At 40.1% G+C, this 14,466-nt stretch overlaps 2 protein-coding genes across 3 annotated transcripts in view; one reads left to right on the top strand and one right to left on the bottom strand.

Moving 5' to 3' along the window:
• Positions 1–4,968, bottom strand: part of LOC101860741 (tRNA-specific adenosine deaminase 1) — a 24,397-nt gene extending 19,429 nt beyond the window's left edge. Inside the window, exons 1-3 of one of the 2 annotated variants that reach the window (XM_005099561.3) lie at positions 4,916–4,968; positions 1,183–1,413; positions 187–270 (exon numbers count right to left, since the gene is read on the bottom strand). In XM_005099561.3, the coding sequence (XP_005099618.1) occupies positions 187–270; positions 1,183–1,372 (274 nt within the window). In that variant the 5' untranslated portion in view covers positions 1,373–1,413; positions 4,916–4,968. Of the gene's footprint in view, positions 1–186; positions 271–1,182; positions 1,921–4,915 lie in introns of those variants that run through there. The other variant, XM_035970081.1, reaches the window with a different exon arrangement.
• Positions 4,969–11,749: 6,781 nt separating this feature from the next.
• Positions 11,750–14,466, top strand: part of LOC101864069 (glutamyl-tRNA(Gln) amidotransferase subunit B, mitochondrial) — a gene marked incomplete in the record, with an annotated part of 16,908 nt that continues 14,191 nt past the window's right edge. The window contains 4 exon segments of the mRNA XM_035970083.1: positions 11,750–11,794; positions 12,037–12,193; positions 12,883–12,996; positions 13,673–13,868. Of these exon segments, the coding sequence (XP_035825976.1) occupies positions 11,763–11,794; positions 12,037–12,193; positions 12,883–12,996; positions 13,673–13,868 (499 nt within the window).

The raw sequence follows: 14,466 nt of genomic DNA, 5'->3' as shown, positions 1-14,466 counted from the left end.
CCCCACCCGATGTGAATTATTAGACCACGTCGATCAATGCTTTATACCGGACAAGATGTGCATTTATAGTTTTTAACAAGGTGAAAGAAGTTGAGAGTAAAATTTCAGACTCAATATTCTCACATTATTAACTCTATTACAAAGAATCATTTTCTCTAACACAACAATTACTTAGGATCAATGTACCTGTATTGCTCATTTTTGACTTGCCGATACATTTTGATCCAGTGCCTAGAGCCACAGCTCTCAGATGGTACTTTTTGTTCTCACCTGAAAAGAGAGAGGAAAAAAAAAAATTCTTCAAATTAGTAGCTCCTCGTTGCTTATTGCCCTCGGCAGTTTTGAGATATCGAGTAAAATCTTAATTTATTCTTTTCCAAACTTTGAACTATTAAATCCCTAATTTCCAGTGATTAATTATATTTTTGGAACCAAAGCAGCTAGACTAACACTCTTTTCATCCATTAATGAAACTTGCACAGGATCTTTACTTTGATCCATGTTGTATTCTATCAAAATGGAACACATGCGACTTGTTTTGTCGTGTTGCTCCATCACGTGGACTACCACTATTTTAGCTCCATCATGTGGGCTACCAATACTCTTGCTTCATCCAGACCAAGAATAGTGAACAGTACAGTACATTGATACTGCTACTATCCAGTGACCACAGAACAAGTTTTTGTGCAATTCCCATTGGACAGGGTTTGACGTATAATTTGAGAGGGCTCAGATTTACCTTCACGGAGGGGCAAAACTACCATTTTGGCACATTTGATCTGATCTTTCTAATATTCAAACATGTTCAATTTTCCAAGCCCTGATCTGGAGCAGTTGATAAAAAAGACCACAACCAACAGCCAGTCAGAATGTTATTGTGTCACATGACCCTGCAGGGCCACAACTTTCGCTTTCAAGTGGAATACAGTAGAGTCACATAAGGACTTCTGGGTCAAATTTGATGAAGCAGGTTGCACTATATTTGATAAAGTATAAAGCATGTCATTGGCAAGCCCCATTTCCCCAGTCTGAGCCACTCCATCTGAACTTGCAGAGATCAAATTCAACTGACAAATATAATTCCAGTTGAAAACTTTATATATAATGCCACTGACTGGACTGCAATGATAGCACCTTTGAAGTAAAAAAAATTATGTGATAATTTAACTCATCATTTAATACCATTCACATTGTTGTCGTCTTTTGATTGCTGACGATATCTCATGATAACAGTAGACAACAAAGTCCATTCCTTCAGTTTCTGAGGTTTTCCTTTCTTGGGTAGCGTTTTGTATTTGTTGTGGGCAGCAGCGGCTACTTCGGCAGGGAAACTTTCCTCATTGCAGAAATCTTCTCGCATCTTCCGACTCATTTTTCTCTCCAGATGGTCATGAAGTTGAAGGTCATAAAACTCTGCGGAAAACCATATAAAAATATGAGCATATTTTACTCATAAGTTAACGAAATGATTCGAAAGGCAATGGATCTAAACAAGATCCAGTTGTGAAACAGACATCATCAGTTTTGGTTCCCCAACGTCCTTTCTCAGCCTGGATGCTATTTTAAAAAAAACCTATATCATTCTTGTCTTTTTCCCTCATCCATCTGTTCAAGTTCTCTGAGTAAGTTATACTGATCTACATCTTCTTCTTTTGACTTTTATTTGTCAGTGACAGTGACAGAACACATTCTTGTCAAGGCCATTTAGTTGATTCAAGTTCAAATGTTATTTATTATAAAAGCTGCACTGGTCCCTTCTGAGTTGTTTTAATTTGTGACCATCCCACTCTGGATTCTCCGTATTTCCTCATTTCGCTTTTTTATTTTCGCACCATAATTTATACGTAGTGACTATTTCTCTGAACGTTCAGAGAAATAGTGCTGATCTTTATTTCTCCGAACGGTTTCCGGCTTCCGGTCTTGTAATTTTTTGCCTATTTATTGCGAGAGTTCGGCGCCAACTTTCATTCTGCCTCCTCTGGTCTGGGAAGGGGAAGGAACACCGCATGGCAAGCCCGCCTACATACAACCTTCAGTAACACCCATCACACACCCACCACCATCATGCACATGTACACACACAAACTTATACACACACTAACTAAACATGATCAGTGGGCAACTTTTGAACGTATGACGAGCTGAGTTGTGGATGGAGAGACAGTGTGAGTGACAGAGCGGGTGAAAGGAAGAGTTTACGAGTGTATCCACAGGCGACAGCAACTACAAGACGACGACACCGACCCCCCCAGGCCTGGTCCACAGCTCACGAACGAAAGGAATGTGGCTAAGGCAGTGTTTTGCCTATACATTTTTGTATTATTGTCCATGGTTCGCAGGGTGCAAGGGAAAGAGTGAGATTTTCTTTGTGTGTGCCTGGAGGGAGGGGGTGGGGTGTGAAAGTCATGAGGACGGGGATGAGCCGCGGGAGGGAACACAGGAATTGAATGAATGAGTGAAACTGAAAGAGAGGAACGACTCATGAGCACTGGAGTGAATGGATCCTGTGTTTCTATTTTTGAATACTTTGAACTGCTACTGAATAAAGGCTGAAATAAAGCCCGAAAAGCACACACACACTCCTCACTCTCCACTTACACACTTACTACCACACACAGACACACTCACACATGCACATGCATAGACACACACACACACACACACACACAGGAGCAAATTTTTGGGTCTATATCTATTTCAATTTTCAAGAGCTAGTCTAGAGATTTTTAGATGAGTGTAAAAACATGAAAAAGAAAGGTTTCACAACAGAATTAAATCAAAATTAGTCGAACAGCCCATAAATAACCACAAAAATTAACAAATAAGGGTGTGTGTCAACCTGTCCGAAGAAGATTGCCTGTTTCAACCCTAAAAGTGCGTAAATTTTTTTAAAAGTACAGGATATAATGTAAATTATATGGAATCACACACATTAAGGGGCCTGCCAGTGTCAGTACATGTAATCGGTTTTGGTGGAACGTACGCTCTGACATAAAACATTTAAATTTATATATATATATAAATATAAATGTAGGCCCTATATATTTAGAATCTAATGAAGGTAGGAACATAAAATTAAATGACGTTAGACTATGCAACACCCCCCCCCCCCCCTTTCCCCAACAAAAAATAAATTGATAGAAAAACAACACATCAGAAAAATAACAAGAAAAAAAATTACACTTACACATTAACAAAATAAAATACCACAAAGAGTCAAAGAGGGAAAAATAAAAGTAACTGTAACGTATTCAACAAATCAATGTGGTGACAACAATTGAGAAAGAGACTAAGTGAAGCTAAGTGAACTTTCTTTCAAAAGTAAAGAGGTTCGGTTTCTTTCTTTTTTTCCTGTTAAAAAAAATTTGACTTTATTCCCCGACCAAAAAATGCCCAAAAATCGAACCACGATTGATTGGTCGCGGCCGCGACAAACGCAGAAGCTAGTTCTATGTGTCGTTATCAATAACCCTCCGTAGATCTAGATCTAGACAGCGCACGAGTGAACACAACACATTAAGTTTAAGAGCAGCACCCTTCATAGGCAACACGTCATATATATATCTGTAGCGAAAAACTGTTTGGAACTGTAGCATTTCTTTATATAAATATTTACTGCGGACATTTTTTTTGGACCGATTGAACCATATTGTATACAAACAATCTTTGGTAGGCCTATACTCTATTATAATATCCGAAATTTGCGGGAAAGGATGTGATTTCAGAGTGTTCGGAGAAATAGTGCCCAGCTTTATTTTCCCGAACGTTCGGAGAAATAGTGCCTAGCTTTATTTTCCCGAACGTTCGGAGAAATAGTGCCGGCCTAATTTATAAGTTATTTTTCATTTTTGTTGCTACAATCCATGGCAATTTTTTGTTTTATTTCTGAGGTTGAGGCAGAGTACATGACACATCTACCATGAAAAGACAAAAAGTTATAGTTCAATAATAACTATACGAAGTGGCTAGCCGTACTTAAGTACGGCTAGACTGCAAGTCTAGCCGTACTTAGATCTAGGTTTGGCCCTATCGACTCAAGCCTGTTAAGTACACAGGTCTCATTAGATCTAGATGTAGTAATTATTCAGGTTCAAATACATGCAAGTCAGTAAGGCACCTTTTTGTTTTGTCTGAAATACAAATACTTTAGGCATTGCAAACTAAAAATTTCATTTACAATTTAGCCATCAATATTAAGTACGGCTAGCCTGACAGTCTAGCCGTCCTTAAGTACGGCTAGCCTGGCTGTCTACCCGTACTTAAGTACGGCTAGACTGCCAGTCTAGCCGTACTTATCTTAGGCCCTATTAACATTAGAAAACAGGAGGTTTAAAATACATGCACTGTCATTTAGGCACCTGGTTTCGTCTCAAATACAAATACTTTAGGTACTGCACACTAAAAAAGTATATTTACAATTCAGTAGGCCTATTTTTTGTTAAATGGTCAGTCTAGCCATCATATTAAGAATAAGTACGGCTAGACTGCGAGTCTAGCCGTACTTAAGTACGGCTAGACTGCCAGTCTAGCCGTCATTAATACGGCTAGCCTCTTCCATAACTATAAAATATAATAGATCAAGAAAATCTAGATCGAGTTCTAGATCTAGCTAGAATCTAATCTAATCTAGATCTAGATAGATCTATATCTATATCTAGATAAACTAGATCTAGAATCTAGATCTAGATCTAGATTCTAGTAGAATCTACGAAGATGAGATTTAAATCCTAAACATTTGACGAATGAATTTGACGTGCTTGGTTTGAACTTTTGGCACTCTTTGGAAATCGCCTTTTCGTTTCAATTGATAATTTGCCATGTAAGCGTGAAGATTGAGCTTTTTAAAAAAAATTATTATTTTTGCTTTGGGCTAGGTTGTATCCACTACAACAGATCGCATCGCTGAGATCGGCACCGCATGTTGCATCTCTGAGTAGACTAGAGGCCTAAGTTTGTTTTGATTTCGTGGTTCAAAGGGGGATAACTCCCGTTATAATTTGAAAAACAGTAGAGTGCTTTCCCCTGAATTTGTCCTAAGATGGCAGCCTCCATGAATCGCTTAATGTTTTCAAAGTTATGTTCGCTTTGTGGTACAATGCACTCACTACAGCGGTTCCTCTTTCACAGATTACACACTGCCAGATCAAAGCGACTAAATTGTCAAAGTGCAGTCAACGTATTTTCTGACAATGATATAGAAAGGTCTCTAATGTTATTTTATTTTGGACTTAAGTACGGCTAGCCATTTCGTATTATTATTATTCATTATATTATAATAAATAGATCTTGATCTAGATAAATAGATCTAAATCTAGATCTAGAATCTAGTATAGGAGGCCTAGATCTAGATATATAGATCTAGAGCTAAATCTATATTTTAATGAATTTATGAGTGAGGCTTGACTAGATTCTAGATCTAGATTCTAGATCTAGAATCTAGACTCTAGGAGTCTAGAGTCTAGGTCATTAGGAGGATGATTAGGATGAACGTGCCAATCATCTATCAGAATTTTTCTTGCGAGATCAAGTAGAAAAACTGAATCTAAATTAAAAGGGTGAAAGGAGTTATGCAGAGGACTGGCCGACCAACAACACCTAACCCTAACCCTGTACTAGCTATACTACCCCTAAACTAGGCTAAACTTGACCTAACTTTAACCACATGCGGCTAAACGTAGTACGACACATCTGCCTGATTGGCTACTTATTTTAATTTTAGCAATTTGATGTCATCACATCCTGGGATACCCGCAGACTAGCCTATTTTTAGAAGGCCGTGGGGATACCAAAGATTCTCTACTACACTACACATTACATGATCTTTGGAGATATCGCTTGGAACGACATGTTGGGTCAGTGGCTTGACCTATTATCAGTGTCAATGTGTTTCGAACTGTATAATTTCACACTTGCGGCTAACTGCAGCATGTCAGCCATACTCTGATGATGGAAGATCGCTTAGATGCTTTATACCAGCATGTACAAGAGCCAACACACCACAGAGCTAGCCAACAGGCCAATATAATCTTAGACTTGATATTCACAAATGTAATGAGGAGGGCATGATAGAGGAAGTGAACTATGAACCTCCCTTAGAGAAAAGCCACCACTCTACCCTGGTCTTTCAGATAAATTGCTATGAAAAAAGATAAACCGCACAGGCCCCGCTATGTGTATGACAGAGCCGACTGTGACAGGATTAAAAATGATCTTCAATCAATAAACTCGGAGACTACCCTTGATGAACTAACATTTGAAGCCACCTGGACAGAGATCAAACAAATACTAATCAATAGTATGGACACAAAAAAAATATATTCCCAGGAGCAGACCTGGAAAAAAGCTGAGAAACCCACTGTGGATGAATTTTATTGAATGACAAGGCTTTGGCCATGGTTAAAGAAAAACACACCACTTTCAAAAGGTATTATATGAGACAAGAGAGGGTAAGGACTATGCAGACTAAGCAAAAGCAAGAAACCAAGCCAAATGGGAATGCCGCAAGGCAGTACGAGACTTTGAAAGAAAGATAGCCCAAGAATCCAAGCAAGACATCAAAGCATTTTTCAAATATGCCAAGAGCAAACTGAACACAAGGAGTGGTATTGCGGATCTGGTCTGTGATGATGGTAGTGTGGCAAGCACGGACAAGGATAAAGCCGAGGCTCTCAATAGTTTTTTCTGCTCAGTCTTCACGAGAGAGGACACAAGAGAAATACCTGAGTTTCAGCACAGAGATGTTAATTGTAAGTTTGAAGATATGCATATATAACTAAAGAAGATGTGCTCAAGAAGCTTGCTAAGCTAAATCCCATCAAAGCCCAGGATCCAGACAACATCCCATCATCCGTCCTCAAACAATGTGCCTCTGAACTAGCTGCCCCGCTGGCAACTCTAATGAATAGGTCACTGCAGGAAGGAGTTATACAGTGGAGTCCACTTTATAACGAGTCCTGACACAACGAGAAGTCTGTTATAAAGACACTATTCTAAAACCCCGTTTTTTTCTCCTTCTTTATCTTTGTAAATAAAATACTGCTATTGCGCAATCAGACCGTCGCGCGAGTCGGTTTTAACGGAATATTGCTGCTGCTGTGCACAGCGCACAGACCAATTATATATATATTATAAATATAAAACCTTGCCAGTTGAGAAAGTTGTTGGTGATCCAGCGAAAGTAAGAATGGGAGAGCCCACGCGAACCAACAATGAAGGCCGGAGCGAATGAGTAGGGAGGGAGTGGCATGCGCAAACAAGCAGAACGCATTGTGTGATAGGCCAGCCTAGTCTAGATTATCTAGGCCTACTATGCCTCTCACTTCTCTGGTGCGGGATGGAGAGGTCACAATGCTGTGATAGATGGAGTGAATGTGTGACATGTGCAAGCAAACGCAACGCACCACAGGGTGGGGTGGGGTGGGGGACAACACCGCGGGCGAGTTAGCCTAGAGCCAGAGCCCTTTCTTTCTGATCACCAACGCCGAGCTGTCAACATTGCTAGGGCTAGAGAAAGAAACCTAATTTGATTTTTGATCAAGTAAGACCTACAGATCATGTGGAACAAATCATCATCAGGGGAAATACAAAAAGGAATAAACAGAACGCCAAACTCATACATTAGGCCTACTTTACTATTTCCCTTGAATTTATTACTGGATCCCTTGTAACGAGAATCCTGCTATAACTGACATTTCGCACCGGTCCCCTCCCTCTCGTTATAACAGGATTCCACTGTACCATCCAAGTGAAAGCTAGCCCATGTTTCACCTATCTTCAAAAAAGGCAAAAAAACCACCCCAAGAAACTGTCGTCTAGTGAGTCTAACGAGCGTGGCCTGTAAGGTATTGGAATCCATCATCAGAGATCAGCTCATTAAACATTTCCAGCAAAATGACCTGTTGAGCAACTGTCAACATGGTTTCATGAGCGGCAGAAGTTGTTCAACCAATCTGTTAGCGGTGATTGACCTATGGACTTCAATCATTGAGGCAGATGACTGTGTCGACACCATTTATCTAGACTTTGCTAAGGCCTTCGATTCCGTCCCTCACGAACGTTTATTGACAAAACTGGAAGGCTATGGAATTGAGGGGCAGATTCATGCTTGGATAAGGGACTTCTTGACTGATAGGCAACCGTGTGTGGTTGTAAACGGAGAGGAGTCATCCTGGGAGCATGTGCAATCGGGAATCCCTCAGGGAAGTGTGCTAGGTCCGTTTCTCTTTGTATGCTTCGTCAATGACCTCCCTGAAAATATCCTCTCTGCTACTTTTCTGTTCACGGATGATACAAAGATTTTTGCTGAAGTACCTGACTATTCGGACAACCTCCAGGATGACTTGAACAGACTCCAGCTCTGGTCTGATACGTGGCAATTGAGGTTTAATGCAGAAAAGTGCAAGGTTTTGTACATTGGGAAAAATAGAAACCCCTGTGAGTACAAGATGACATCCAAAGGTGAATGCATCACTCTAGAATCTGTGAGACTAGAAAAAGACCTAGGTGTGAATATTGATAGTGATCTAAAATTCAGCAAACATGTCAGTATCCAGGTCAACAAAGCTAACAATCTTCTCGCACTGATCCAGAGAGGTTTCATAATGCTGGACAAAGTGTCCCTTTCTACTCTGTACAAATCAATCATTCGTCCTCATCTAGAGTATGGAAATGTGGTCTGGCACCCCAGACTTAAAGGTGATGAAGAACAACTTGAAAAAGTGCAACGTCGGGCCACCAAACTAATTCCTGAACTACAGCACCTTGCTTACTGCGATCGTCTCAGAAAATTGGATCTGCCATCGGTGTACTATCGGAGAGCTAGAGGCGACATGATTGAATGCTACAAGTATTTAACAGGAATTTACAACGTAATGGCAGACATTTTACCACGGGATCTACACTCTAACACAAGGGGACACAGCCTAAAATTGAAAAAAACCCATGTGAAAACAGCAGTCCGCCAAAACTTCTTCAGTGTACGCACAGTTAACACTTGGAATTCCCTACCAGAAAATTTGATGTCGGCACCATCCTTGAATGCTTTCAAGAATAAGATTGACATGGTCTGGAAGGCACATAAATTCTCCATGAACCTAGACTGGTTTCAAACTGCCAGATCCATGAGCACCAACCTACAGATAACAGAGTGTGAAAACAACGAGCAGGAAGGAACAAGCAATGAAAGCAACGAACGGCTGATAGGCGACTAGCCTGACCACAGCCGTACTTCAAAACTAAAACTAAAAAAACTAGATCGTTGATGCTCAGAACAGTAAGAGAACTGATGATTGAAATTGAAACACGGTAAATGCAAAGAAAATAAAGCACGCGAAAATTTCCATAACGCCCAGAGATTACTACCCCGGGGCCTGATAAACAATGCACAGAAGAGATTATAAGCAGCAGCATCATCAGAGCACTGCATCATATCACATTACCTGTATGTCTCCTGGAAAAACGTTGCACCAAAATGTCGTGCCATGGTAGGTATACACGATCTTTGATGCCATGCGGTTGGCTACATTCAGATCATGTAGTCACGTAATCATAGAGGTTTCCCTGTCTGACGTCACTCAAGATGGCCGCCTTACCTAAAAATAGTTTGCCTCGTTCTACGCTTAGTTGCATGTAGAAACTTTAACCCTAACCTTAACCCCAACCCTAACACATGCAGCTAAACGTAGAACGACACACCTGCCTGATGGGCTGCTAATTGTATGTGATTTCATCACATCTTGTTGGTAGTGTAAACACGGCTTCGCGGGTACTCGCGGCCTTCCGACCGCGTGGTATCGGTGAAATTATATGTCCGATTATTAGGAGCTGGAGAATTGCCGACGAAAGCGAAGCCCCTCGCGGTCGGCCGGTTGAAAAATTGGCACGCGTGCATTCAAATGCTTCGCGGAACGAGGGATGATTAAATACTGTATTTCCATTGGCGGAAAACTGTAGAGCTTTAAACGAGCTTTCCTGTGGTATATATTTGGCCTTCGGCGTCTAAATAGAAAGCATTAAAAAATACTGTCAAAATGTTTAAAGATCACTTTTTACAAAAAATATGTAAAATACCGGCTTATAAAAGGTATCAATTAAAAGATCGGTGCATTTTCCATTAAAATAAAGTAATCAACTTGGAATGATTTTTCATCAATCCTTCCGCGAGACTCGGAAAGCATGTGAAAGCGGGGGACACTACAGTATAGAGCCGACTCGCTCGCCGCGGGGACCGGTGCGGCGCCGGCCGCGTCAATTCTCAGTGTTTTAGTCGAAATAACAACAGATCATCGTGTTTGAGGCGATAAAATACTGATTTGTAATGATCTCAGTCTTGAAAAAAAATTAGGCTCCATATATTTGTTAAAGTGATTGTACTCTGTTAATGTGGAGATGTTTAGTGCTCTTGGTACTCTTTCATTGTCTGTCAAACATGGAGTTGCAGCCAGTGACTGACTTTAACAAAATTGATCAAATTTTAAACAACTACCATTTTCTTAAAATTTGACTGAGAGGTTAAAGAATGGTACCAAAATGCTCAGTGGATATAGGCCTTTCAAATGGAACAGATAAATTTGGCATACAGCTACTTCGAAACTTAAGTTTCTGGTACCTACATCTTGGGATACCCAAAGACTATTTTTAGAAGGCCATGGAGATACCAAAAATTCTCTACTACTACTACTCGATCATTGGAGATTCCGCGTAGAACGACATCATGTTGGGTCCGTGGTTTGATGTATAAATCCGTATCGATGTGAAATTCCGGTACTTGGACACAATAGAAGATAGTTTAGATCGTTGATGCTCAAAACAGTAAGAAAGCTGATGCTTGGAATTGAAACACGGTAAACGCAAAGTCAATAAAGCGCACGAAAATTGCCGTAAAGACGCCGGAAGATTACCCCACCTCCCCCGGGCCCGATATTCAATGCACCGAAGAGATAAGCAGCAGCATCATCAAAGCATCGTGCCCTCAAAGATTCTCTACTACTGTATACCTGATCTTTGGTGCCATGGGGTTGGCTATATATATTTAGATTAGTCACGTGATCGGAGGGATATCCTGATCTGACATCTCCCAAAATGGCTGCCTTACCAAAAAATAGTTTGCGGAGTTCTACATTTTAGTTGCATGTAACCCTAACTCTGACTATAAGTTTGCTCAGTGGACCTTGGCATGGTAAGTGCTGACCCTCTTCGGAACTCCTCCCAGAAAGGTAATTTAAGCTATCTTCCCCCCCGCTAGCCAAAACCTACTATATTTTAGGAATTTTGGGCCTCATTATTATAACTTCTTGCTCTACCCACCATTTTTTCCTCATTAATTTGTTTTTTTAATCAATTAATAATAAACAAACTAGTCTTGATCTAGTTCTGTAGGCTAATATGGGGTGCCCATTGGCACGATCGGGTCGGGTTGGTTTGCTAGCCAGCATGAGGGCACAAAGTGGCTATCGTGGCACAAACCTATCGCCCAACTCAGCGCCTTAAAAACAAACGCGTTTGTTTTCAGGCTTCAAGTCGGTGGATCGACCCGACCCAACCCGATCCCATCCACAATTGGCACCTGGTATAATACTAATTGTAATGATTGTCTGATGTTAAAATGGGAATGAACTGTGTTGCGAGTGTTGAAAGAATGATTCTCTATTGTCCCGGTTGTGTCCCCCTTCTAGGTACGTCACACATTTGCCTCGTTTCCATTCTGCACATGGGATTTCAGTGTGATCAAAAGTAAATAAAGGTCAGTTATCGGCAGGCAGGCAATGAGAGCAGTTGTGTTGTTGTCTCTCTTCATGTATTAATCTTTCTTAAAATGTGAGGCCATAGGTAGCCGTCACACTAATAGTATTTGTATTGTCTGTATTGTGCTGCTAAACGCAAATTGTGGTAAAGTCCAATTAAAATGGTCAAAATTATCCAAGAAGGCCACCCATTGTCAAGAAGAAAAGTGGTTGTCTTGGATGTCTTGGTTGCATGAACAGGTTGGGTTGTATTATATTAGATTTTTTACGGCAATAATAATGATTTATATTCCAGACATGCTCGTTCCGAGTGGCAGAGTGTAATTGGACTAGAAATTCATGCACAGATTCAGTCCCGCTCCAAGCTTTTCTCTAGAGCAGGAACAAGCTATGGAGCCAGCACCAACTCCCAAGTTTCTCACTTTGACGCTGCTTTACCTGGCACTCTGCCTGTGAGTTACACGACAGTTTTGAACTGAAGATGAAGATGTAGCACTGCTGGTCACTATTTATTATTGGTAGCAAAAGGACTCTCAACATTTTGAAAGCAGTTTCAGAAGCGAAGTAGTGGGATATCTTGATTTTTCTCTCCCCAAAAGAAAATACAAGCACTAGCACTGCATTGTTATGATTACATTTACTGAGTATTGCGTCAGCATGAATAAGATTTGGGTAATAGTATAAAAAGTTATAAAACTTGAACAGGCAATGTCCAAACATAATTTTAAGTTCATTTCTTAAAAGTTTTGTTCGGTAAGCTTGAAGTGCTTATAATTTTATTTTATGAGAGATTTATGTTAAAGATTTATTTGGTTGCTAAGTTGCAGTGAAATCAACTTTCTAAGCTTTGTTCAGTAACCATAGCTCATTCTTTTCAAGTTGTATTCAAATTAAAGACTATCATGTACATACAAACATATATTCAAATTCAAATGATAAATCATCACATATGTACACATTGCATTCAAATCTTAGGTCATCACATACATTGAATTCAAGTTATAAATCATCACATACACGTTGTATTCAAATCTTAGGTCATCACATCGTTGTATTACATTTTAAATTATCACGTATATACAGTTTGTTTTCAAATCTAAGGCCATCACATTCAAGAGAAACACATTGTTTTCGTCCTCAGGTTCTTAACCGTCGCTGTGTGGAGGCTGGAGTTTTGACGGCTCTTGCTCTTGGCTGTGACATTAACATGGTTTCAAAATTTGATCGGAAGCATTATTTCTATGCTGACTTACCTGTGAGTTTTTTTATATGTGTGTTAAACAACATGAATATATTCAAACAACACACTGTCCTTGCTGATGCTACTACCATGTGATTAATGTACAATAATTGAGTCAATGAGTATTTGATTCTTTGACGGGAAAACAGTTTTTTATTAAATTTTTCTACTGACTAAAAAATTATGTTGTGTCTAATGACAAGGGTTCTACAACCTTTTTTTAACGTACCTAATACTCAGAATAAGTTCCTCGAAACAATCACCTAGCGAAACTCATACATAGCGAAACATACATAAAGGGAAACACAAATTGCAAACAGAGTATAATGGGTGGTTGGCGGGTGGTCTGGTGTGATTTGCTTCTTCTTTCCTGTCAAACATCTATCGTCTTTATCTCCCCTCCTTCTTTTTTGTGTATGTTACTCTCTTGTAACACATCTATTCTTTGGCACTTATATGACCTTATTGTGTTGCAAGTGCAGTAAAACACTTACTAAAACTAAAAACAGAATATCAAGGCCCTAATTTGTACCTGTATGTGCATTTTTTTCTCTGTATTTTAGCAACATTTCTTGAAATCGAAAAGATTTCTATGTCTTAACAATTATGCTCCGTGCGTGCTAGATTATATATATGGGCTAAAGACTGTGAACCCAGCTATGTGTGCTAAAGAACCTCTACTCCTTGCCAGGCTGGCTATCAGATCACCCAGCAGAGACAGCCCCTGGCGGTCAACGGTCAGGTGACGTACGTGTACCAATGTTCTCGCACCAGCCGCGTGGAGCGGAGGTCGGCCAGGCTCATCCAGCTACAGCTGGAGCAGGATAGTGGCAAAAGTTTACACGACAGCGAACAGAGACTGAGCCTGATCGACCTCAACCGTGCAGGTTTGTTCTTGTATGGAAGGGCTCCCGGAAACTTGAGAGGGTCTTTGGCGGTATATCTGTAGTTGTGAAATAGACTGTTGATTTGTTACAAATGAGGTTATAGACAGACTGTTCTCTCTCTGTCTCTTTTTGTCTGTCTCTTTTTCTCTCTGTCTCTCTGTCTCTGTCTCTCTGTCTTTCTCTGTATCTCTCTCTCTCTCTCTCTCTCTCTCTCTCTCTCTCTCTCTCTCTTTCTCTCAATGTCCTACCTAGAATCCGTATTGCAGTGAAGAATGAGCATATTTCATACGTTTTACTTCTAGAGATACATGTAATCGTAGGTGGTTGGCGGGTGCTCTGGTTTGGTTCGCAAAGTCTTTCCTATCCAACATATGTCGTTCTTAACCCTCCGCATTCTTGTCTGTGTTTGTTACTCTCATAACACCTCTAAATATTTTCGGGATTTATAGGTCCATATTGTGCTGCAAGTGCTGTAAAACTGTTTAAAACTAAAGAGATAATTGTAGTACAGTTAAGCAAGAAAAGCTTAGATAAGTCTCCCTTAAAATCTCTGAAAAAGACAAACAGAAATGCAGCACTAGACTTAACAATAACGAAA

This window comes from Aplysia californica, unplaced genomic scaffold (assembly GCF_000002075.1).
Source record: "Aplysia californica isolate F4 #8 unplaced genomic scaffold, AplCal3.0 scaffold00217, whole genome shotgun sequence".
NCBI lineage: Eukaryota > Metazoa > Mollusca > Gastropoda > Aplysiida > Aplysiidae > Aplysia > Aplysia californica.
Note: the sequence above shows the minus strand (reverse complement) of the source record. Positions and strands in the feature narration are given on the sequence as shown.